At 57.1% G+C, this 25,741-nt stretch overlaps 1 protein-coding gene across 1 annotated transcript in view; it reads right to left on the reverse strand.

Annotated features, from left to right (window-relative positions):
- Nucleotides 1-23,721, reverse strand: part of NTNG2 (netrin G2) — a 78,016-nt gene extending 54,295 nt beyond the window's left edge. Inside the window, exons 1-3 of the mRNA XM_029921053.1 lie at nt 23,609-23,721; nt 22,585-22,712; nt 21,677-22,348 (exon numbers count right to left, since the gene is read on the reverse strand). Of these exons, the coding sequence (XP_029776913.1) occupies nt 21,677-21,889 (213 nt within the window). The 5' untranslated portion in view covers nt 21,890-22,348; nt 22,585-22,712; nt 23,609-23,721. The remainder of the gene's footprint in view (nt 1-21,676; nt 22,349-22,584; nt 22,713-23,608) is intronic.
- Nucleotides 23,722-25,741: the final 2,020 nt, after the last annotated feature.

Here is a 25,741-nt window from a genome sequence, read left to right on the forward strand (position 1 = left end):
GCCCCCCCCCCCCCGCCGCCCTGGCCTGGGAAGCAGATGGTTAGAAACTAATGAACCAGCCTGTGCATTTACCAGCCCCGCGCCTGCTGCTGAGCGGGCTTAATCAACAGCGAGCACGATAAATAAATCCCAAGCCATCACCAGCCCAGGTCTCTCCCCCTCTCTCCTGCTTCACGTCTTTCTTCCTCGGCCCTCCCTCCCCAAGCTCTCGGGATTCCATTTAACCGTTTAGGGGTGCGTCTCCTGCACAAGGCACTGTCCGCGCTGAGCCAGCGTCCTTCCCAAACACCGCTTGTCCTGCCCTCGCTTTCCTTCTCTTCTCCCCCAGCAAGGGTCCCGAGGAGGAGCCTGGGGTTGGGGGCCCAGTTGACCCCGAGCTCCGCTGTCCCAAGTGCTGTCCCTCAATCTGACAGCTCATTACAGCAGGTGCAAGGGAGGGGCCGGGCTGGAGGGCCGGCGTCTCCCCGCCTTCCTCAGTCTGCACATTTCCACCCGTCTCTGTGAGGTCAGACTAATAATGAAACAGACAGTGCAAGTAATACCTCGTGTCTAAGACCTGGCCTCATCATTCCAGAGAGAAAGTTAGGGGGTGTTAGAGAAAGTTAGGGGGTGTTAGAGGCACACCTTTAACCTTGTAGGATGATATCAAAGCCAGCATTCGATATGACCAAAAGTAATAATTTTTTAGACATTTTATGGATAGCCCCAAAAAAGTCAGTAAATCATATCCCTGATTAAAGGCTTTGAGACTTTCTAAAAAAAAAAAAAAAGTCATATGCCACCTTTTCCATGCAAATTCTGGGATTCCTGGGGCCCCATCTCCCCATTTAGGAGCCCCGGTCTGGAGTTTCAAGCAGTTAAGGAAATGGCTTTGGGCTCTGCAAGTCCCAGGTTTCATCTCAGCTCTATCCCTTGAGGCTGTGTGGCCTCAAGAAACTGGCTTTACCTCTCTGAATATTTAATTTCTCATCCAATATCATGTGAGATACCTAGAAAACGCCTCCGAATGGCAGCAATGATTATTCAGCAGCAGCTCCAGATACACCAGCTCAGGCGCTTTCCTAGCAGCCTTCCTTGGGAAGAAGAAGGCTGAGGGCAATGGCTCATTGATAGTAAAATCAGAACCTCGCACAAGACGCGGACGGCCTTGGAGACTGCGGGCTGGGAAGAGCCGTTCACTGAGTGCTAACCACGTGCCAGGGCAGGGCTGGGCACCTCGCACCCATTCCACATGGCATACTCCCAGCACCCGGGCGGCCAGCGCTACCCAGGGCCCGTCACCCCCTTGTCACTTCCTCTGAGCACAGCGGGACCCCGCCAAGGGAATCCTGGGGAAACCCAGTCCGTCCTGTCTGCAACTTCCATATCTCTGCAGACACACACAAGGGGTTGGGGGGTGGAGGGGAGGGGTAGAGGCAGGGGCGCAGGGTGAGGGGAGGCCAGCCAGCTAGGACAGCAGCACCAGAGAACGGGGTGGGGACAAATCTAGAGAGACACTGAGCAGGAGTCGCTTGGAAAGAACTATTCTACGGGAAAACCATTCCGTGCCACGATCTTCAACCCTTCCAGCGGTCTCTTGAATGCTTTTGCTCTTACGTTATTTATTTTCTGGGCAAAGGGGCGAAGGAGGCGGGGAGGGGGTGCGGTTGCAGTTGGGAGTCAGAAGCCAGGCTGTAAACAGTGTAGACGGGCTTCGGGCAAAAACCATAATTGAGCAGGAAAGCCAGCTGTTAGCAGGGGTGTGGGTGACTGTGCCCAGGGGACGTCTGGCAGTCTGGACCAAGGAGCCTGGGTAGGGGCGGCCCTCGGAACTCTGCCCGAGTCTCGGGTAGAGGAATAAACAGCCCTGGGTGGACCGGGTTTGCATCCCGGCCCGTGCTGAGACGGACTTCCAGTGGCTGGACGCCGATGGGGCGCAGGGTGCGTCACCGGGTGGGAGCCTCCCCCAGGCGCACGCCGGCCGCACACCAGTCCCCGCACGTCCCCGCTGGAGGGGAAGCACCAGGAGGGCAGTGGCCTCACCCACCCCCTTCCTCACAACAGCCGAGACCCCGGCACTGCTCAGGGCTGCTTGGGAAGACTTGGCGGAGTGGATGGAGCCCAGCGAGGGCGAGAAGGCTGACTTCCCAGGGCCTTTGTGGGAATCACATGGGCTCCGTGCAGCGAGCACCCCGCGTGACCCCAGCTCGCCAACGATGGAGGCAGGGGCAGCATGACGGCCACCGCCAGCTGAGCACACAGCACGGTCCACACCCCACACGCCCTGGAAGACGGGGTCCTTTCATCTCCAGCCTCCCAATGAGGAAAGGAGCACAATGTCTCGAGGTCACACTGCTTTTTCATTTGTTTGTGTAACATTCATTTTTGAGAGACGGAGGGCAAGCAGGGGAGGGGCAGAGAGAGACACACACACAGAATCCGAAGCAGGGTCCAGGCTCTGAGCTGTCAGCACAGAGCCTGACGTGGGGCTCGAACCCAAGTGGTGAGATCGTGACCTGAGCAGAAGTCTGATGCTCAACCACCCAAGCCACTCAGGAGCCCCAAGGTCACACAGCTGTGAAGTGGCCGGGGGGACAAGAAGCCAGGGCGCTGGGCTCGGAGATGTGGCAGGAAATTATGCCCTTCGCCCAAAAGGGAAAGCCGCCGCCCCTGACCCATGCTGCTCCCTCGAGGTTCGGGTTCCACCGGGAGGCAGACAGCCCCCCGCTCTGCCACCCAGGCGTGTGGGCAGGCCATGGAACAGTTTGGCAGCTGACAGATTTTTCTGAACCTGTCTGCCGAGTTGCCAACTGAACCGTCTCCTGCTCCGCCCGTCAACCCTGGCGCGGCTGGAGGCATCTGCCGGTGGGAGGCGGGAGGCTGCCAGGGAGAGCCCTGGCAGCGGGGGGTGGGGGGGTGAGGGGTGCCAGGGCAGCAGGGACGTGGGGCATGGCCGGCACCAGGCACCGGCAGGGCTCCGAGGCTTAGGCGGGGTGGCACCAGCTCCCTCCTGCGGAACTGGACCTAGGGGTGAGCCGAGGCGGGGGAAGACAACACGCAGCCCCTCCCTCCACCTTGCAGGATGCTTCTAGAACTCTGGGGGAAGCTCTTCCAGCCCAGGCAGGTGTGTAAGTCACTCGAAGTCCCCTGGGTCATGGAGCTGGGATTCGGGAGACTGTCCCCCAACCCCATGTGTGACCCTGGGTGGGGCCCTGCCCCGTCGGTGCCTCAGTTTCCCCCTTCATGAACTGATCGGGCTCTGACACTGAGCTCGCCAAGCCCACCTGGGAGGAAGGGCACAGAGAGAGGGCATCCCCCCCCTACTCCAGGGAGAAAGCCAGGGTGCCCAGGGAATTCTCCCTAACAAATTATTTCCTATTTATTGGTAAGAGAAGTTGCAGCGGGGATGAATTATTAACAACGCGGAAACGAGATTCTGTTGCGAGCAGATTCTAATTCTAGCCGCCCTGGCGGTCTCTAGCTCCCCACACCCGCACCGAGCCCTCCCCTACCCTGCTGCCCTCTCCCCCGGGGGTTCCACGGACCCCGTCCCTGTTGCTCCCCCCTTTCTAGCACCCTCCACCTGCAGCCTTCTCTCCCTTTCCCTTTTGGGTTTGTATTCCAGCTGGAGCCTGGACTGAAGCAAGGTCACCCCGCCCTGCTCGTGAATCAGCGGAAACTGACCCGAATGGCATTTCAGGGCAGAGCTGCCGCTGGCCAACTCTTGCTGGTTTTCTCTTTTTTGGTTTTGGTTTCTCATTGGAGACATTTCTCCCCAGCCCGGCCATGACTCATGGCAAAGGCCAGAAGCCTGGACAACGGGTCTTCCCTGGCTCATCCATCCTGGCGGTGAGCACCCAGAGGCCATGGCGACAGCCCCCCATGCACCTGCAGCCCCCCACTAGGGACCAGCCACAGGGGGCATCTCCCGGCCAGAGGCCCCCCCCAGGCCCCCCCAAGCCCGCCCTGATCAGCTCTCGCTGCTCCAGTGGGAGGAGAGGGAGGCCTTACACTTCACCCCTGCCTACAATTTACCTCCTTCCAGAACCTTCCGTGACTGGGATGGGACTCTAGGACAGCAGGGACCAGGTCTTGCCTACCCTTCCCCCGCGCTCCCCAGGGACGGTTTGCAGGCAGTGCTGTTTGCTGGATACGACACTGCGTGAGGACCTTCACAATCGGCCCCCATGAGCGTGTCCGTGGAGCCCGCACTCAAGGGCACCTCCTCGCTGGTCCCAGTCAGTCCGCTCACTCTGGAGCAGCTCAGAGAGGGCGAGCCACCTGCCCGGCGCCACCCAGGGAGGGCTGCGTGGCTAACTGGGCGCTGAGCGAGTCGGAGCAGCCGGCTGGGCTGTGGCTCTGGCTTCCAGGAGGGATGCCCCTCGCCTGTCCCCACCCCGCGAGAGGGCCAGCTGGGAAGCCAAGGTCAGAGGCACAAGGGTGCCAACGTCAACCCCCCCACTCACCAGGCAGGTCCAGAAAGATGGATTTCTTCCATCAGCTGAATCCCAGAGGGGATGTGTGGGCCCTTGTCAAGGCTCTGGCCAGATGAGAGTTCATCTCTCCAGGAGCTTAAGGTTTCATAGCCACTGGGGAGCCTGGGGGGTCGGACTTTGGCTCAGGTCATGATTTCATGGTTTGTGGGTCCGAGCCCCACGTCAGGCTCTGTGCTGACAGCTCAGAACCTGGAGCCTGTCTTCGGATTCTGTGTCTCCCTCCCTCTCTGACCCTCCCCTGCTCATGCTGTCTCTCTCTCTCTCTCTCTCTCTCTATATATATATATATATATATATCAAAAATAAATAAAATATTTTAAAAGATTAAAAAAATAGTTTTATAGCTGTCTCCCCACTCATCCACACAGGATACTTCCCAACATGCCCAGTGGATGCTTGAAAACCCAAATGGTACCAAACGCCATATATATTATTTTTTCCATTTTTAATGTTTATTTTTATTTGTATACCTATTTATTTATTTATCTTGGCGAGCGGGAGAGAGAGAGCGCGTGAGCAAAGAAGGGGCAGAGAGAGGGGGAGAGAGAATCCCAGTGCGGGATGGGACCCCATGACTGCGAGGACATGACCCGAGCTGATGTCAAGAGTTGGACACTTGACTGGCTGAGCCACCCAGGCGCCCCTAACTTTTTGTTTTTATTGAAGAAATCTCCACACCCAACATGGGGCTCAAACTCACGGCCCCGAGACCAAGAGTCGCGTGCTGTTCTGACTGAGCCAGCCAGGCGGCCCTGTTCTGGGTTTCTCTATGAAGTTTCATTTACAAATTAGGCACAGGAAGGGAGTAACAATGGCCACTGGTAAGAAAACAGAACAGTCACAACCAAACCCTGTAACAAAATATATGTGAGGGGCACCTGGGGACTCGGTCAGTTCAGCGTCCGGCTTCGGCTCAGGGCACGATCTCACCGTTTGTGGGTTCGAGCCCCGTGTCAGGCTCTGCGCTGACAGCTAGGAGCCTGGAGCCTGCTTCCAGTTCTGTGTCTCCCTTTCTCTGCCCCTCCCCCACTCGCTCTCTGTTTCTGTCTCTCAAAATAAAATAAAGACATAAAAATTTTAAAAAATTACAAAATTACAAAACAAAGTTATATGAACGTGGTCTCTCTCTTCCTGTGCTGTCCTCGCCCCTCGGGACAGGAGACGGTAAGAGGCCTACGTGATGGGATGCGGGAGGGAGGGGCGGGGCTCGGTGACGTAGCGTTGGGCTATGTCTGGCCAAATGCCAGAAGGAAGATCGTCTGCTTCCAGACCACGGTTGAGTGTGGGTAACTGAAACCACAGATGAGGGGTGGCCACTGCACTCTTTAAAAAAATGCATTCTGTTTTGCCCTGGGCACATGTGAACTCTTCCCACAGCCAGATTTCTAGGAATGTTCTGGATGAGAAATTCTGTCTCAGCCGTAGAGAGCCTGTGCCGATCCCTAGGGTCCCCCGCGGGCGATTTCTGCACGTCCAGCCCCTCACCTGTTACATCGCTGACCAGACACAGTCAGGCATCTGTCTCAGACCAAGAATGGCTCCGCCTCCATTTGCACATCCCCAGCGACAGGGAGCTCATTACCATAAGAAGCAGAGAGGCCGGACTGGACTGCTAGCTCCCGAGAAAGTCTGCAATATGGTTGGGCTCACGCCCCGCATGTTTTCCTTGCTCCAGGCCCCCTTTCTTTTGTCTTTCGGTCCTGTTTTCTCTGCTGGTGCGGTAAACATCCTCTAATTGATCTGAAGAAGTATCTAGAGAACCTGGATTCGGCCAAGCTCTCCTCCTCCCGCGAGTCAGGAGCTCAAATGCTTCCCCGCCGGGGCCAGCGGGAAGGCTCGCAGCTCCTCCCTGCCTCCTCCCGCCTCTCCCCTGCTCTCAGTTCCCCCCTTGGAGCGCACCCCGCTCCCCATCTGAGGCCCCCACCCAAACAGCCCGACGCGTTTACTCAATACCTTTTTAAGAAGTAAAGGAAAGTAAAGAAGGGGAGGTGAGGGGATGAAAGAAAGAAAGGGAGAGACACAGAGAGAGAGAGAGAGAGAGAGAGAGAGAGAGAGAGACAGAGAGGGCGAGGCGGGGCGGGGTGGGGGCAGGGTGCAAGGGGAGAAAAGCCACGTCTAGCGAAGCCCAGGAAAGTGCATTATTGATTCAGGACTCAGAAAATGCTTAGAGAGTAGGAAACACGCCCTGCTCTTTAAAGCCAGTGCAGAGCTGGAGCTAGACACATGCAGCCTTCCCGAAGAGGCCTGCTCTGCTGACATGAATATTTTATCAGGAAGGGAAAAAAACGTGGCGTAGAGGACTTGAATGCCGGGGTGGGGGTGGAGGGCAGAGCCCGAGCGCCCTACCCCCCCCCCCCCCGCCAGAGCAGACCTTGGCTTCCTTGCCCAAGAGCAGGCCAATGGGGCCTCGGTGGTCCCCAAACAGGCACTGCTGAAAGGGGAGGGTCCAAGAGGGGTGAGGTTGAAGTTGATCCTGAAGCCCCTCCCCTAACCACTGCCCTGCCACCACCAGCCCCCCATCCTGCTCCCCTGCTGAACCCCAGAAGTCCAAACCCAAACCAGTGCTGGCTCTGCCTACCCCCCACCATCCACACCCCTCTCTGCCTCATTTCTGGTGTTTTTTCTCTTAAACTTCCACACTGAGTATTGTTATTGGCACCAGACACTGAGATCATGATTTTTCACATGAGACTTCGTTTTCTCTACTCGTGACAATCTTACCAGTTAAGGTGCAAGTCCTCATTTTATTTTTCAGATGAGGAAACTGAGGCACGGGTAGGCACCGTGCCCAATGTGACCCAGTGAGAAAAAGGCAGAACCCGTGTGAGGAGCTCCGAAATATGTGCTGTCTGGGAAGCCCAGTGTGCCAGCTGTCTCTTGTCATGGAGTTGCTCCTTGGTTTGGGGCAATTTAATGGATTTTGGGCCACAGATGTCTTTATAATCCTATTGAAGTCATTTCCCTTTTTTCTTTTTGAAAGAGAGAGAGCGCGTGCGTGCACACCGACAAGGGGCAGAGAGAGAGGGAGACACAGAATCCCAAGCAGGCTCCAGGCTCTGAGCTGTCAGCACAGAGCCCGACGCGGGGCTTGGACCCACGAACCTGGAGATCGTGACCTGAGCCGAAGCCGGACGCTTAACCGACTGAGCCCCCCAGGCGCCCCTTGGAATCATTTTCTACTCTCCAGTGTCTGTTTCCTTTCCTGATACCCCCCCTCCCCTGCCTCTGCCCTGGGCTCTCAGGATGGGTCACCTCCTGTCTGGGGCTCCTCCCCTCCATCCCTGTGCTGCATCTGCCTGAACATCCCTTCTGCAGGGACCGAATCCCTGGCCCCTGCTCTCCCGCCTCCCCCTCCAGATGAGCACTCAGTCAGGTTTCCTTTAGAAACTCCTTTGGTGAATGTGAGCTCCCCACTGTGCACTCTGTCCTACAAGGTGCTTCCTTAAGGTCTGCGGAGGGACTCCCCCCTCTTTAGCGGGTCCCCTGTGTGGGTCCTCTGAACTTGACAGGGGGTCTCAGGAGTAGACACAATGCCCAGACGGACGGGGACTGCCCGTACAAAGGGCCTCGAGCTGACACCTTCAAGGCTTCCCTCTTTCTGGACGTGGAGGACCTAAGAAGGCCTGGGCACACTTGGACAGGTGCACCCCCCTGCGGAGAGGGCAGGGGCGGCAAAAGGCTGAGCTGGTAAGCTTCCATCATTGATTTATTCACTTCTTCATCGACTGTTTCTGCGCATCCTCTGTTTGCAGAGCAGCCCTGGCGAAGGAGCAGTCAGACTGACTGCTCATCGGAATTCCTGGAAGGGGCAGGTGCGCAGACATCCCTGGGCCCGAAGGCCAGAGATTCGGCTCCGGATTAAAAGCAAACCAACCAAACCAGACCCCTCGGCGGTGACTCAGATGCCCGGCCAGGTTTGGGGGCCTGGTCCGGCTGATCCAAAGAAGGATGCCTATTCTAGGACATCAGCCCGGATTCACAGGGGAGGGACCTGAGGGCTTCAGAAGGCCAGGCACTGACTCAAGGTCACCCTTCCAGTAACCCGGGCCTTTTGACCCCTCACAAGGGCACTAAGCACTCTGCAGTGACCACCAGAGAAGGCCACCCTGGGCTTGGTCCCCACAAATGGCCCGGATGACAGGCCTGGGGGGAACTGGGCCGGGACGGTCAGGAAGGCTTCCTTGAGGAGGTGAGACTTCAGAAGGGCCAGCCTGGAAGGAGGGGTGGTCGAGGTAGGGACAGCCCGGTGGGAAGGGGGGTGCCCTGAGCAGTGCGGCCACGTAAGGCTGGTCTGGGCACGCGGGAGAGATGCCGGGAGTTCATGCACTTGGCAGACGGGGGGCCTGGTGGGGAATGAGGGGAGAAGGGCAAAGGGGCAGCTGGAGCCATCGATGGCCTTGACATCTGGCTGCTGCAGGAAGGCCCTGACTGTGGCCGGCCAGCTTTACTCCAAAAAGAGGGAGTCAGAAGCTGAGAACAAAGGGCGAGGGACCCCGAGTGGGAACGGGCGCCCCTCAGCCCCCAGAGGCTGGAGCAAGGATGGAGCTTCCGCAGGTCAAGGGCAAGGACGGGTTCAGAGAACGAACTCCCTCCCTCTCTGGCCTTTGAGTGTAAAGGATGACGAGATGCCTAAGACCGGAAGGGATCGAGCGTGGTCCGAGGAAGGCTGGGATGGGGGTTCTCACACTTGCTTGTGCCCCAGCACCCCTTGGGGGTAAGACGAAACCCCGGTGGCCAGGCCCGCCGCAGTGACCATGCGCGGGCTCCCCTGTGCAGAGCCTCGAATCTGCACAGCGGCCCGGCCCCCCACCTTCTCCACTGCCCCAGTCCCAGCGGCCCACCTGAGTTCAGAGCCTTCAAGAAGGCGGCCCCCATGGTTAGGAGACCCGGGACCCACGAAGGAGCCGGGCACAAAGTCAGAACCCTTTTCCTGACGCGGAGACCCCACTCCCAGCGGTTCTCACGTGAGGCGCGCCTGGCACCCCAGGCCGCCACGTCACAGCCTCTGGGGTCGGCCCTACCTATCCAGTCCGTCTGCTGCCCGGAGACTCCAGGGTGTGGCCGAGGACCCTGCCGTGGGACAACTCTCCGCCTGGCGGTGCCCCCGGCTGCCCAGCCCCTCTTCCTTCCCCCTCGCCTCGCCGGGCCCATCCCCCAGGCTGAGAGGCAGCCAGACTTGCGGGGGGAACCCCAGTGGGAAGGGGCGGGCTGCCCCAGCCAGGCGGACAGGCCCACTGGAAGGCGGTGGAAGGCAGACGCCGTCACGCTCCCCCCTCCCCGGGCCTCCCTCCCCCCTCTATTTTTAGGTCCATTACTGTCCATTGTTGGGTGTATTTTTTTCCCACTCTTTCCCCAGAAAAACAGCTCAGGTCCCTCCAGGCAGAGCTGTCTCCCCAGAGCTGGTGCGTGGGAGCGGGCACTGCCAAATAGACATGATATAAGTGAATTATCAAATAAGTGGGTTAGCAGACTCCGCCATGTCTCCAAGGGTGGGGGGTGGGGGTAACTGCCACCGTCGCTCACTCCTCCCCAGCCCTCCCTCCCGGGGCGGACAGGCCGTGCGGGGGGAGGCGAGGCTGCCAGGGAGAGCCAGGGAGAGCGTGCTCACCAGCACGCAGGCGCACGCACAGATGACAACCAGCTCAGCTGCATTCCAAGCTCCTCAGAGCGCCTCGCATCAGCTAGCCGGCCTGGCTCCAGGCAGCCCAAGGTAGAGATGCCAAGCCCCTCTATTTCAATGCTGTGTGACTTTGGGAAAGTGGCTTAACCTCTCTGAACCGTGGGCTCCTCATTATTCAAAATGGGTATAAATACAGGATCTACCGTAAGTCTTCTATGAGGGTTCAATGAGGTAGGTTCCATTAAGTGCTTGTTATGCAGTAGGCACCCAATAAAGGCAATCCGTTGCTCCTCTGAGGAGGAGGATGTAAAATCAAGACAATCCTCAGTAATAGGACTAACAGTTACAAGAAGAAAAGAATTAATTTTCCTGAGCATGAGGGCCCCCCCGAAGGACGATAGGGATCCATGAGCAGACTCAGGGCATTCTGGGAAGCCCTGAGTGTGCTTGCAACTGTGTGTGTGTGCGCGTGCGCACGTGCGTATGCACGGTTCCTAAGAGCACCATGAACCCTCAAGGGGGTCTGGATCCCCGAAGGCAGGGGGCCCCTGCTAAGGGATGGGTAGGTCTCCTGCTGTGTTTGTCCCATCCGGGTCCCTCCTGGGTTCCTGGGACCTTACTGGCTCTCTCCCTACCTCTCCCTCCCCCTCCCCCTCTCCAGCTCCCTCTCCAGGCGTAAAGGTCCCAAAGGTTAGAGGCAGGGTGCAGCGGGGTTCTGAGGCTGAGCAAGCTGACAGGAAGTCTCCACCCCAAGACTTGCTTCGAGTCACCCAGCTTCTAGAAAGCGGTCCAGTGGGGAGCCCAGTCCCCAGGAGCCCAGACTCAGCACAGTACCAGCCCCAGATCTGTGGGCAAGGCCTTTGGATGGTTCCCCGTGTTGGGGACAGGGACAGAGACAGGGTGCCCTTTGGCGAGCTGGCTTCTGCTTCTCCTGTCACCCGCCTTGGGCTGTCTCTTGAATCCCAGAGGCAGGGGACACCCCAAGAACCCCAAATGGCCACCACCCTCTGCTTGGGCTGGAGCAGAGGGAGGGAGCTTGGGGGTAACATGCAGGCTCCGTCTCTCGCCGGCCTCCTTTTCACCTTTGCCCAACAACAGACTCTGCTGTGACCGAGGGGGAAATGCCCTGGTCATGTTTCATTTCCTTTTATTTCCCTGGCCGACACTTGGAGTCAAGTGGACAAATGACATGGGCAGAAGGAAGGCACTGGAATGAGGGACGGAGGGATCCAAATGGTCCCAACGCACCGAGGGCAAAGAGCTGGGGGACAAGAGTGCCAGATCCTTGATGACGGGCTGAGTCCCTTTAACGGAGGGCAGGGGGCAGCTCTAGAAAGCCCTGGGTTTAGGTGTGGAAGGCAGATCAATGGGAGCAAGGCAGGGAGAGGTGGGCTGTGTTCTCTGACGGAGGTGGCCGGTTCCGGGTCCCTTCCTGTCCACCGTGGCGCTGCCATGAGCAGCCAGGAGAATCACAGCCTGGGTGGGGGGCAGGGGGGATTGGGGGCCTTGGAGAGCCAGCCCTGAGCACAGCCCGGTCACCAGGGGCCACATGCTGACCTGGGGGGCGGGGCGGGAAGCAAACTCCTTACGTCACACCATCCCCGAAGGGGCAGCTAGGGCACCCCGCCAGCTGCAGGCAGCTCTAGGCAGGCACCCCTGCGCCCCCCACCAAACACCACCATGTGAGGTCAAACCCCAGGCAGGAGTGGATATGCCTGGTGCGGAACGTCCTCAGGGCTCGGGTGCACTCTTTCAGGAGAGCCCTGGGCCTACACTGGAGTCTCCCAGGTCTGCGGACCCTACCTGGGGACCCAAGGAAGTCACTCCATCCAGTTGGGCCTCAGTTTTCCCTCATAGAGGAAATGAGGGGGAGCTGGATTTGACTGGCCGTTTCACACTGTGCTCTTGGGGGCCCTAGGATGGCCTGGGGGCGGGGCACTCAGGCCTCAGGGCCCGCGGCAGAGGGACACCAGCGGCCAGGTCCAGGGAGCCCACGTTCCCCTGGGCCACGAGATCCACCATAATTTGCTCATACGTATTGATGTTCTTCTAACCTTTAAGACCCCTTCCAAACCGCACTCCCCACTTGACATGGAAGGTAATCAGCGGCAGCATTTATTTCGTGGACAAAGGTGGAGACTCTGGTGCCTGCTGAGCAGGTCAGGGAGGGGTGCCGTGGAAGCTGGAGAGGAGCTACCCCAAGACTGGAGAGAAGGTTGGGCACTGCTCCCCACTTATCCTCCTCTGGATAGCTAACATTCCAGCCTAAAAGCTAGGTGGGGGGTGGGGGGGAAGGAGAAGCAGAATAAAAAAGGAAGGAGGTGGGGGGAGGGAGGGAGGGAGCATGGCATCGTTGTTAAGTGCCTGGGATCTGAGTTCAAGCCCCGACTCTCCACTCGGTCTTGGAGACTCAGTTTGCTCAACTGTGAAATGGGGAAAGCAGTTTCTACCATGCAGGATCTTTGGGAGCATCTGAGGAGACACCGGACATGGAATGCTCAGCATTTCCACGGAAGAGATGGAGAGCCTGGACATAAACGTTCGCATCTATTGTCTATGGAATTTTGACAGGAAAGACAAGAACATTTAATGGAGAAAGAACAGTCTCTCCAACAAAATGGCGCTGGGGGAACTGGCTGCCCTCACGGGAAGGAAGTCGGGTACTTATTTCACAATATGTACCAAACTTAACTCAAAATGGATCAAAGATCTAGACACGAGAGCCCAAACTGTAAAAAGTCCTAGAAGAGCACATGGGGTAAACATTCATGACCTTGGATTTAGCACTGGTTTCTTTGACACAACATCCAAAGCATACACAAAAAAGGGGAAAAGATTGATCAATTAGACTTCACTAAAATAAAAAAATGTGCATTAAAGGACACAATCAAGAGTGTGAAAAAACTATCCACGGAGTGGGGAAAATATCTGCAAATCATATATCCGATAAGGATCTAGGAGGTAGCATATGAAAAGACACATAGACCTCAACAATAAAAAGACAATCCCACGAAAAAGGGGCAACAGACTTGAACAGGCATTTCTCGAAAGAAGATATACACATGGTCAATAAGCAGGTGATGCCTAGTCTCGTTAGTCACCAGAGAAATGCAAATCAAAACCATATGAAATGCCAGCTCATACCCACTAGGGAATAATACTATTATTTTTTTTATAATAATAAAAAACAGAAATGAGAAATAGCCAGTGCTGGCAGGGAGGGGGAGAAATGGGAGCCATGCATGGTGCTGGTGGGAACAGAAAACAGTGTGGAGCCCTGGAAGACAGTTTGGCAGTTCCCCCAAAACTTAAATATAGAATTACCATCTGACCCAGCAATTCCAGTTGTACCCGAGTGCAACGTCCACCAAAAAAATGTACCCGGGTACAGAACAGCATTATTCATGGAGCCAAAAAGTAGAAGCAATCCAACTGTCCATCAACCGGTGAATGAATATAAAAAAAATGTGGTCTACTCAAACCATGGAATATCACTCAGCTTTAAATATAGAACAAAGCACTTACACCTGCCAAACACGGTGAGCCTCGAAAATATGATGCCAAGTGAAAGAAGCCAGGCACAAGAAGTCACCCATTATATGATTCCATTTACACCCAGTGTCCAGAATAAGCAAATCCATGGAGACAGAAGGCAGGCTAGGAGCTGCCGGCGGGGCTGGGCAGAGGGGCAGAGGATGGAAACGGGGCTTCCTCTTGCCGGGTCGAAGAGGTCTGAAGATGACACCGCACATTCTGAGTGTACGAAATGCTGCTGAACTATAGCCTTGAATACGGTTAAAAAGGCAAACTTCCTGTTCTTTATATTTTCCTGCATTAAAATTATTTCCATCGTTAATTTCATGGTATGTGAATTTCACCTCAATTACAAAAATTGTTTAATTGTTTTGAAAACGCCCTTGTCCCCAGAAAAAACCCTTAACTGTGTGGTGATGGATGTTAACTAAACTCATCACAGTGATCATTTTGCAGTATACACATGTATCAAATTGCTACATTGTACACCTAAAATGAATACAGTGTTATACGTTCATATATCTCAATTTAGAGAAAAGGATTTAGAAAACCAGAGGGAAATTACATGATGTGCTGTTATATTTTTAGCACTCATCTTTATTTTTCTTTGTTTTCATTTGCATTTAGGAGAATACTATTATAAAGTATTCTTCATATCTCAAAGGAGTTTGAACTTGAAAAAGGTATCTAGTTCTGTGCAGGACACTCAGAGCCCCTCCCTCTCTCTGCACTGGGGTCCCCCATTTTGTCTGGGTGTGACCAAACCCGAACCCCCGACTTGATTTCCCCAAACTCCCAGAATCAATTTGGCGATCTTCCAGGAGCATTGGTGAATCTAGGCACACCCCATCTTTGCACAGGTGGGGAAACTGAGGCCAAGGGGTTTGGCCTGCTGTCCCAGCAACACGGAGACTTTGCCAGAACCTGGAACTGTCCGCTCCCCTCCAGTGCTCGTCCTGCGCTAACACACTGTCCCTGCCTCCACTGGAGTGCGCTCAGAGAATCAGAGCCACATCTTCCTGTATTTAAGCAAATCTGCTGCTGATGGAAAACAAATCAGAACCTGTAAACCAAAGCCGAACAGAACCTCCTTCTGCATCATCTGCCATTTCCTAGTTTCTTCCGCAACTTGGTCCCTGCCTCATGGGCCATATGGACGCCGGCCAGCTCTGAGGCCAGCGAGCCTGGGCCACGGGGCTGGGTGATGAGGACAGAGTTTTGCAGCCTGGGCCTGGGGCCCGGGGTGGCGAGGGCTGGGCAGTGAGGGGCCCTCCCGCCCCTTCAAGCCTGCCATGCTCCGTTCAGGCCCCTGGCTCGGGGTTTCCATGCCCTGCAGGCTCGCTCTGGCCCCTGCTCCCCCCCCCACACCCCCAGTGCTAGGGGTCAGTTAGAAGCCAGACAGAGGAAGGCTGAACCCCAGCTCCTCCACTAAGTAGACCTAGGGAAGCCTCATTCTATCTGTTCATCTAATAGTATAGTAACGCCCTGCCCTGCAGGGGTAGGGGGGCGGGGACAGCAGTTTACCCAGTGCGGGGACTGGGGGGCTTGGATGGGACAAGGAGGCGGAGTGGCTTGTCCTTTCCAATCATCCACACCTCCCTCCTCCTACCTCCTGGACCCTCCCTCTGCGTCCCTGCACCTGTCATCTCCCCGGCACTGGCCGTCACCGCCTGAATTCCAGACCACATGGGTGCTGACCCCCATCTCTGAAATCCTACAGCGCAAACATACTCTACCCCACATTGCACGCCCCATCAACAGCCCTTTCTTCTGTCTACTGCCTTTCCTTTGTCTCTCCAGCTAAATCCTAGGATGGAAAAAGAAAATCTCTCTTTTGGAACATTTATTCTGTGCCAGGTGCCCCGCTGAGGTCTCCTGGAGGCACGTCTCATCTCTTCCTCTGAGCCTGGGGCTGGTGTCATCCCAATGTTCAGAAGGGAAAACTGAGGCTCGGGGCCCAGGGGACTTATCCAAAGTCCCACAGTCCACAGGGTTGGGATGACTGGAGCTTGCCTTTGCCCCTTCCCGAATCCCAAGTTCTCATCCGCGGTGGGTGTAGCCTGTCTGTCTGTCTGTCCGCTCCCTGCCTCTCGCATATGGGATTTGAGGCAGCTGGTGCTAATACACGCGATGCAGGAGAGAAAGGAAAACATATGAAAAACCAAGGCCAGGAAATGTAGAGTCAGAAAATAAAGATGAGCCTGGGGTAGGCAGAGAGGTACAACCTGGAAAGTTCTAGAACTTCTGACACTCTTTGGAAAGATGTCCCCACCAGGCCCTTTCCCCTCCCCACTGCATTCCACCTGCACCCCGCCCTACCCTCCACGGGGTGTCTGCACCCAAATCCATCCCCTTAGGAGAAGTCAAGGGGCAGAGAGCTTGCTCCTGTGGGCGCTGACCCCACAGCACGCTGCCCCCCACCTGTCACTCGTCTGCTCGCCAGGAAGGAGGCTTCACTGAGCAACAAGATGTCATGCTTGGAACTATTCTTGTCCCAGGCTGGGCCCTGCCTCAGGCACTTCGACAGAATGAGCCACTTTAACTAAGGGTTGGGTGAAACTCAGGTTCCAAAGTCACTTTCTACCTAAGCGCCGAGCTGTGCAGACCCCCTGGTGAAATCCGATCACAGATCTCACGGCCAAGGGCTCGGACGGAGAGAAGCGGGAGCTTTCAGTGCTTCCCGGCCTGATCAAAACCCCAATCCTGCCTGTAAGACTCAATTCTAATCTCCCTCCTCCTCTGAGAAGTCTACCCGGATCTCACCCACCTTCCCCTCACCCAGCCATTTATTCGGGAAGGGCTTACCTGGCACTGACTGAGCCGGGAGGGAGGTGCTGGGGGTGGAGGGAGGAGGCAGGCCTACGTCCAAGGAGCTCACAGTCCCAGGCAAAGGAGCATAACACCCCGCATGGATAAGCATCAGCCATATGCCAGGCACGGTGCACATGACAGTCTCCTTTGCGAATCCTATTAATAGCAGCAACATGAGGAACTAGCCCCAGAGAGGGTAAGCCTCATGCCAAAGGTCACACAGCTTTGGGGTTTCCATCACTGGGCCACGTCAATGAGCACAATGACAGGGATGTGACCACATGGGGGTCTTCTGGCCCACCTCGGTTAGGGAATAGGGGAAAGCCTTCTCAGGGAGGTGGGGTCCAACCCGAACCTTGAAAAACGAGCTGGGGATGTCCCGGTGAATGTGAAAGCCTCGGAGGTGAAGGAGTCAAGGGAGGCCATGTGGGTGGAGGAGACGGCCCGGGGACAGACAAGCAGGTGGGAAGCGTGGCGAGCTGGTACACGCAGGGTGAGCGGGGAGAGGGGCGCCTTTGTCCCTCTGGGCTCCGCCACATCAGCGCGGTCTCTCCCCACCTTGTTGGCTGTGTGTCTGTAATCTCTGCTGCGCTCTCTCGTTGAGAGGAGGGGGCCTCTGCTCTGTGGGTCTGGGGGCCAGGAACACACAAGGGGAAGGAGGCCTGAACCAGTGGGCCGGTCGGCTCGGTGGCGCTGGGTGGGGATAGTTTGTGAATATCCAGGTCTGGCGGGAGGCTGGGCATGCATGACCTTGATTCTGGATATGGTGCTCAATGTCATGGTGAGGAGGGGGCCAGAAGACTCAGAGATCCACCTGCCATCTGCCTTTATCAGCCCAGCAGTCCCCTTGGGGTGGTGGAGGGGATAGAGCCATTTGCTCGGCATCTGGGTAAACCGAGGCACAGAGAAGGTAAAGCAGGGTCTGAGGAAGGCATGTGCTCAAAGATGCACCATCATGGCCTTTTCTTGGTTTGCCCATCTACCAAGACCAAGGCTCCTCTGTATGCTGGAGTCTCCCTGGCTACGAAGTTGGCTGTCCATCCGTTTCAGAATCAAGAGGATCAATGGAATCCTCGATAACATCGCAGCGTGGCACTAGAACAGGGCTCACACCCCTCAAGCGCTTCTGGATAATTTGAGAGAGGCACTTCCTTCTCCCAGGAAGCTGGTGGGGCAGGCAAGGCAGCCGAGAAGCACCCTCGTCACAGATGGGGAAACTGAGGTCGGGGAGACTTGCCCAGATCCCCCTGCCCGAGAAAACGGCAAGGCAGGAACGGGAGCTCGGGTCCTCAGACCCCAGGCCTGTGCCTCTGGACAGGATACACGTAGTCTCGCTGGAAGTTTCCAGAGGGCTCCGGGATGCCAGCTCCCAGCTCCACCCCTCACTCCTGGGACCCCTGCGTCCCTCCTGCTCCCCACCTCCTCCTTCAGCCTCGACCCACCACTCAACCTGCCAAGATCCCCCGGAAGCATCAGCAGCGAGTTGAGCCCATGACTGAGCAATTACGTCGAGCAGCCGTTTCTCAGACCATGCATCTAAATCACCTGTGTTGCTTGTTAAAACGCAGTTTCCAGGGGCGCCTGGGTGGGTGGCTCAGTTGGTTGAGCGTTTGACTTTGGCTCTGGTCATGATCTCACAGTTCGGGGGTTCGAGCCCCGCATCAGGCTCTGTGCTGACCGCTAGCTCAGAGCCTGGAGCCTGTTTCAGATTCTGTGCCTCTCCCTCTCTCTGACCCTCCCCTGCTTGCACTGTCTCTCAAAAATAAATTTTAAAAATACCATAAAAAAATTTTAAATGCAGTTTCTGACTCCGTTGGTCTGGGGCAGGGCCTGGGATTCTGTATTTTTAACAAGGTGAGTCCAAGGACTACACTTGCAGGTGCCTACAGAACTGCTCTCAACACTATCCGCCCGGCCTGTGGTCAGCACCGTCTCTCCCTCTCTCTTTTTTCTCTCTTCCCCACTTCGCCCCTCCTCACCATCTCTCTCCTGAGGCTCAAGGGTTAGCTTTTGTCTCAGAGACACAAGAAGAGTCTGGGAGCACTGTGGGGCTGCGTGCCACACCCAGCCACGTTAAAAAGCCTTTGTGGGCACCGCCTCTCCCGCCCCCTGGGCCCTGCCGCAGGCCGGGCTGGCCCTCTCTGGCCGGGGGCCCCCCAGAATGGAGGGCAGAGGGCTGTCTGTCCTCTCCCGCAGCCCTCATTGAAATTTTGCCCTTGCCCTCAGATCCTCTGTTGAGAGCTCATCCCTATTAATTCTCATTGTGCATTTAGAGCCAATAGGTTTTTATTTATTCATTTATCTTGGTCTTCTTCCCCCTCCCCTTCCTCACCAGGCTGGAATTTACAATTCAGTTCTCAGGTGGCCTTGCGGAAGGACGGAGGGACAGGAAGCCTGGCGGGAGGAAGGGTCTGCACACTGAACCCTGAAAAGGGCGGCTGCCTCTCGGCCCACCCTGCACCCTGGGGGAGCTCCAGGGCTCACGCTCCAGTTGGCTGCACGTTGGGACAGCTCCAAGTGCAGGAGTGCAAGGAAGACAGGGTCCCACAGGACGCCTGCAAGGCTAAAGGGGCAGTGGGCAGCTGGCTAATGGTAGGGCGCCCCCTGGTGGTTCACATTACTTGCCGCCCAGAGAAGTTCAAGCTCTCTGACCATGCCGCATAGCCTGGCTGCCCAGAGACTAGAAATACAGGGCGTGGCATCCTCAGAGCTGAACAGAGGAACCAAGACAAGCCAGGGACGCTGCTGAGGGCATCCTAACAACAATAATAAATGCATAACACCTATTGCACATTGAGCCTCTACTAGGTGCCAGCACGGTGCCCAGGACTGGCATGGCCAGGGGGCATCCTCTTGCCAGCACGGTGACACGCAGGCGGCATTACCTCTACTTTGCAGGGGAGGAGGCTTCGGCTCAGATGGGCAGGCTGAGACACCTCGTTGGGGAGCCCAGGCCCTCAGTGCAGACCGGTTACCCGCCTGCCTTTGCCACTGAGTGACCTTGGCAGGATTCAGGCAAACCTCTCTAATCCCTACAACAGTATTAGAAGAGTCCCCACCTCAGAGCACCCCAGAGATGATTAAATGAGACACAGGGGAAGGGGATGGGGCACTGAGTCCATCTGGATGGGACCCTCCCCCTGCTCCCCACAGAAGCCAGCCTCCCCCCCCCCACCTGTCAAGGCAGGGTCCCCATTCTTGTTGGCCGCACATCTGTAATCAAGGGCAGAGCAGGAGAGCAGCCTGTAATGAAATATTTAGGGCCGAGCAGACAGGTGGGGGACACCGAGGACCCACACATGTGGGACATGGTGAAGATGTTCCTCCTCTTCTGTCTTCCAGGGAGAGAAGAAGGAAGGACGCCAGCTCCTCCCAGACCCCAGTGCTCAGGGACACCTGCCTGGGCTCAAGTGGGGCAGCATGAGGATTATGTGTCGGGGGGTGACCACCCCACGGTGGCAGTGGCACTGGGTCCTCTGTGAGGATGGGGGCAGGAAGGGGTCCCGGCTAAGAGCACTCTCGGCCAGCTTTGGCCAGGAGAGGGCCTCAGACCTGCATTTGATGGCCATGTCTACCTCTCAAGCCTTTGACCAGAAGCCGGTCCAATGAATTACGATTTAGCTACCCTGTCCCACACCCTTCCCCCCAGTACATTCAGGCAATGATTAATATTTAAGAGAAGAAATACAGTCAAGACGCTTGACTCTGTTCAAGGAGTGCCTGAAGTCTTCCCAGGAGTTGGACTCAGTTGTCAGCCTAACGCACGGCTCAGAACTGGGCTCCACTGCCCCTCGACCTGGCCTTGCCCCTGACCTTCAGGAGCCGACCCCCTTGCTCACCCCTGAGCCAGCGAAGCTCTGGGGTCCCCAGTGCAGTGATCCCAAAGAACTACCCCCTCTCTGCTCCCAGCCCTGTGCTGCCTCCCTCCCTCCCTTCCCAGCTGGCCCCCTTGGCCCGGCCACCAACCACAGGGACAGACTCACTGCTGCCTGTCCGAGTGGAAACCTGCCTCCCAGGCTGACTGCTCTGTGATGGGAACGAAGCTCCCCATGGGACTGAGGCGTCCTCGGGGGCCCAGCGGGGGCGCCTGCTCAGTCCAGCCACAAGCCCAGAGGCTCCCTCAAGGACCCGTGGCGGCAGCAGTCCCCCCAAAGATGACAATGAACCCCTCCCATCAGCTCCCACGGCCTGGCTGCCCTGCCCAGGCTCCTGCCAGGCGCGGGGCTAGGGAGGGCCCCCCCGGCACTGCCCAGTGGGAAGGCCACTGTCGGCAGATAGCTTAGCTCAGTGACTTTGGAGCCAGACACGGGAGTCACAGCTCCAGCACCTCCTGGTGTGTGGCTGTGGGCCTCAGTTTCTCCATCCGTGCAACAGGAATGACAACAGCTAACCTCTAGGGGGCGCTTGCTCCACGCCAGGCACCTTGCAAGGGCCGAGTTAGCGCACTTAATCCTACAACGCCCATTTTACAGACAATGGAACAGAGGCCTAGACACGCCACTGGTTGTGAGCCCGCACCCTGGAACTCGTCCTTTACACCACACAGAGTCAGCCTGGCGGAGCCGGGGCGGGGGGCACTTGCACCGGGGGGCTCACACAGAAGACCCCCATTACTATTACTGTGTCTATTGTTAACACCGCCCGAGTACTCCGCAGCTCTACGACCCCATCCTTCCCTAGTTAAGGGCTCAAGCGACAATGCCTGAATGTCTGCTGGGCCCCTGACTTAACCAGTGCCTGCAAGCCGCCGCACACAGGGACGGAAAAGAGCACCAGCCACCAGATCGGTCCATCCCGGTCTGACCCTCTCCTCCCGCCCCCCCCTTCAGCACTTCCAGCAAACCTGCCCCCTGCGAAGTCCCAGCCTGGTGGGTGGTATGCACCGGCCTGGCAAAAGCGCTTGCTGGCCTGGAGCAGGTGCGAGGCGAGGCTGCACGGCGCGCACAGGGGATGGACAGAGCGTGACATTGCAAACCGCGCCTCGCTCCCCCACTCGAAATGCCGACCTCCTGACGAGGGAGGCGGGGCTTGTCTTGGCAGCCAGGAACCATCACTACTATGGCCTCCCCCAGAGAGGAACCGATCTAGGGTCAGCGGGCCAAGAACGAAGTCACGTAACCTCAGCCCCACCGGGGGGTGGCCTTTGCTTTGGCACTTCTCCAAGGGGGGACGGCCACTGTCCCGGACCCCCCCCCCACTCGGCCTGAGCGAAGAGAAGAGCAGTGGGCCGACTTACGTGGGAGCAGAATCTCTCAGGGGGGTCCCCACACGTGATGCCCGAGGGCTCCACCTTCACCTTGACGTAGTCCTTCAGCCGCATCGCCTTGGGCTGGCAGGCGTAGAACTCCCAGGTGGGGCCCTCGTCCGTGGTCACCCAGGATTTGCAGATGTCGTAGTCGCCAGAGGCCAGCGGGAGGCAGTGCAGGAGCAGAGCCAGCAGGGGCAGCATGGCTGGAGAGGCCCTGGAGAGGCGGCGGCTGGGCGGGCGGGACTCTCGGCCTAGGCATGGACGGGCCACATCTGCCGGGCAGTGGCGGCTGGACGTCCCCGGAGCCGGGGCACCGACTGCCGGGTCGCAGAGGGAGGCGCTCGCGTCTTCCTGAAGGCCGATGCGGAAAACCCAGAGCCAGCGTTTCTCAGACTGCTGATGGGCAGATCAAAAAGTTGCCCATAACTTGGCGTCCTCCTAACCTTGGCATCACACCTCTCCTGGAGGTGAATCTGATCAAATCGGGCAGGCTCTCAAATTGTGACAGTGGATGGAAATGGGATAAGGAGCAAATCCGCGGGGATCTGGCATGAGGCTGGATCCGATTGCTTTTAATTTTTGTCCTTCCAATCAATCCAGGTCTTTAAAGGACCCCGAACGTGCGGCGTGCGCAACACAACTGCAAAACGACCCTCCGGCCTGTGTTGTAAAGATAAAATAAAATCAGGAGGTGTGCGTGTTCGCTGGAAGCAGGTTCCCTCTGCGGGACTGGACTGGCATCTCAGGTCCATAAAAGAGATTTCTTTTCATATGGGCTTAAAGTGACACCAATTGTGTGGCTGGACTACAACATAAAAAAGGGACCGAGGTTTTAACTGGGGAGCCGTTTATTTGGCTCTGCTTTGTGGGGACGGGGACTAATGGGGCCAGCTGACCTTGGCTGGTAGCCATCGGCAACTTATCATCAAGTTTCTCACTCCTCAGCTCTCAGTCCGTCCAGGCACCCGGCTGGCTTGTCTCTCATTGTTAAGAGGGGAGGAGAGAGAGCTCATTAGCGACACACCTGCAACAAATTAAAAAGAGAAAGGGTGGGGGGGGTGGAGGTGGGGGAATAAAGATGTACAAGAACAAAAGCTCTCTGGCAAAATGTGCAAAAAACGAGGCTGCATTAGCAAGGTCTTTTGAGAAAACCGGCTTATTTTTATTAATATCAGAGTTGCACTTTTGGAGATTGGGCGCATTATCAGAAAGGGAATTTGAGTTTTTTTCCCCTCCTTTCCAGGGGCCTTTAGGTCAGCAGAAGTGCCCCTGCTTTGGGGTCACCGGCTTTCCAGAAGGTCCTCGGGAGTCAAGATTGAGCGACCGTGACCGACAAGTCAAAAGATCAAAGCTGTCACTGTACGTGCCCACGAGTCTATGGGTCCAGGTACAGATAGACACAGGGGGCCGTGCGTGACCCACGAGTCAGAACCGGGAGCCCACATTCTGAAATGGTGAATTTCATTTGCAACGTGGAGAAGCTCGGGATATCGAAGGCTTCCACAGGAGTGAGCATGGTTTGTCATAATGGGTTTTCTGATCAAGACCAAAATTCTGCAATAATCCTCAGAGGGTGTGTCCATCAATGAGTCACCATTATGATTATTGCGTTACTATTTTAAGCTACTGATGATGATTGAAGAGCCCAAGTAGTTATAACTAAGACAAATGTTACCTTGTAGAAAACACGATTCTACTAATGTGCTGTGTTCCCAGACACCTGATACATCACCCGGAGAACCTGAGTCCAGCCGGTGTGGGGTCCCGGCCAAAAATACTAGCCAATAGGGCAAAGGTTATGTAATGAGTCACAGCAGCAGCGCACGCATTAGTAATTACTCTGGGTATTATACCTATGATGACTGCATCTATATCCCCAAACTGCTCGGGCATCCGTGTGAACCTCAGCCTGATTCTCACCTGACATCCGCTTGGCCATTGCTCATGGAACGTCTCTGAAGAGTTAATCACTTTTCCATGAAACCCCGTTCTCCGCCCAGACACAAACACACTCCTGCCAAAAATGACAAACCGGGGAGGTGGACATTATCCAGAGATGGCTGGCTGCTCACCTGGGCTCCCTGCAGAAGCCCCCAGCCAGGGCCCCCCACGCTCCTGGTGGGGGGGCATCATAAATCTGCATTAAGGCGGCCCCCCGCCCCTCTCTCTGGCTGAAGGGCTCTTGATGGAGATGAATGGGGAGCCCAGGGGGACCACATTTTCACTGCTCACCTCTGGCGGTGTAAAGAGAAACCTGTTATAGAGGCTGCCTGGCCTTGAATGTGCTCCTTGCTAGAAACTCTCAGAACCAACCCGCCTGGCGACTATTTTTACAACCTGAGAAAATGTAGTAAAAATAAAATAGCGCGGCCGGCAAAGGTTTGGATGCCTCTACCCAAGCTTCGTGCTGCCCAGAAAACAGCACGTCCCTAATTAATTCTTCCAGCCGTGGACTCCCAACTGTTCACTAACAGGTAGGGAGCTCCTGACTGCGGCGGCGACACCGGGGCGCTGGCTGCCGGCTTCCCTCATCTGCAAAACCAGCGGCTGCTCAGGGCTTGGACTGTGCCACCGGCTACCAGACCCACGGCCGGGAGGCAGTGAGGCCCGGGAGGCTGGGAGGCCACCGAGAGGGAAGCGCCGAGCAACTCAAAAATCTATGAACTGCTGTGCAGTTGGGTTGGTTTAAATGCCGCACCTCCGCTGGAAAATGGGGTGCTAGTGGAGAGACAAGGACAGCCAAAGCTGCTGGGGGTGTGGGTAACAAATGTGTTTACAACTAGTCAATCAGCTGCTCTGGTCTTACAGGGGGAACTGTGAACTCAGCAAGCGAACACTACAGTCGGCTTTTGCCAAAAAGAGAGGGGGAAAAAGGGGGGCGGGGAGGGAGGAGAGAAGCAAGAGACTCCGGGAGAGCGGAAAGCAGGGAGTGAGAAGCCAGCAGGGAAATTTCAGAGTAAGAGGTTGTATCCCGGTGGGTCGTTTTCTCCTTGGAAAATAAATCTTCCCCTGATATTATTAAGAAACGGGAGCTCCCAGAAACAAATAGAATCAATGCGCTTTATTTTCTTTTAAGAGTCGTCAGCAACCGAGGTGGGGGGGGGGGCTGATAGCCACGGTATTAAAACCCGAAAATTAGATTTTACCAGGATTTCTGAACTCCGATTTCTCTGTCTTATTGAATTAGCGCCTCTCGGAGCTGGCTGGGCTCCGAGCAGGCTCCTCCCGAGTTACCGGCTGCGCGCTCGCCTCTTGGGAAACTCGGCTCTGTGGGCGCGGGGAGGCGGGGGGCCCTGGGGGGCCCTGGAGGAGGGGATGGGGGGGACGCTGCCCACCCTGAACCGTCCTCCCCCTTCCCAGCGCCGGCAGCGGGGCGAAGGGGAATCTGCCTTCAAGGGGGGTGGTGCCCGAGGGCTGGTCAGGAAGGGGGAGCCCGCTGCGGCCGGTCACCTTCCCGCCCTCCGCCCCAGGCCGGGTCCTGGAGGTCTTCCGAGTCCCCGCAGCTGAGCTAGCATCCCGGTACCGGCTGCCCGGGCGCCCCCAGCCCCGGAAGGGGGACGGGCTCCGGCTCCCGGCTCCCTCCACGACCTCTCGGCGGCCGACCGGGGAACCCCGAAAAGTTGAGGGCTGGGGCGTGGGGGCGCGAGAAGGAGGCCTGGCTGGGAGGCGGCGGGGGTCCGTCCTGGGGGGCCGAGTGGCCGGCCGGAGCGGGGTCTGAGCTTCGGGTGGGCTGCGAGAGGCGTGCATCGCACAGGGGCGTGCCCCGCGGTCCCTCGGCTGCGTTCTGTCTTTGCGAAGTTGAGTGCAAAAGCCCCGAGAGCGATGAATACGCACGCCCGTAAGGAAGGCCCGGCGGGCGCTGAGGACGCCCCCTCGGCTGGCACCGCGTCCCGCAGTTAGAAGCCCCCCCCCCCCGAGCAGAGCGCCCGGGGTTTACTTGCCTCCGCCGCCCCCCGCCCGCGCGGGCAACTTACTCGGAGCGGGCGGACCCCGCGCGCCCACGGTCCTCCGCCCGCCTGCCCGCGGCCTCTTCTCCCCGGCGGCCGGCCGCCC

Source organism: Suricata suricatta, chromosome 13, assembly GCF_006229205.1.
Source record: "Suricata suricatta isolate VVHF042 chromosome 13, meerkat_22Aug2017_6uvM2_HiC, whole genome shotgun sequence".
Taxonomy (NCBI): domain Eukaryota; kingdom Metazoa; phylum Chordata; class Mammalia; order Carnivora; family Herpestidae; genus Suricata; species Suricata suricatta.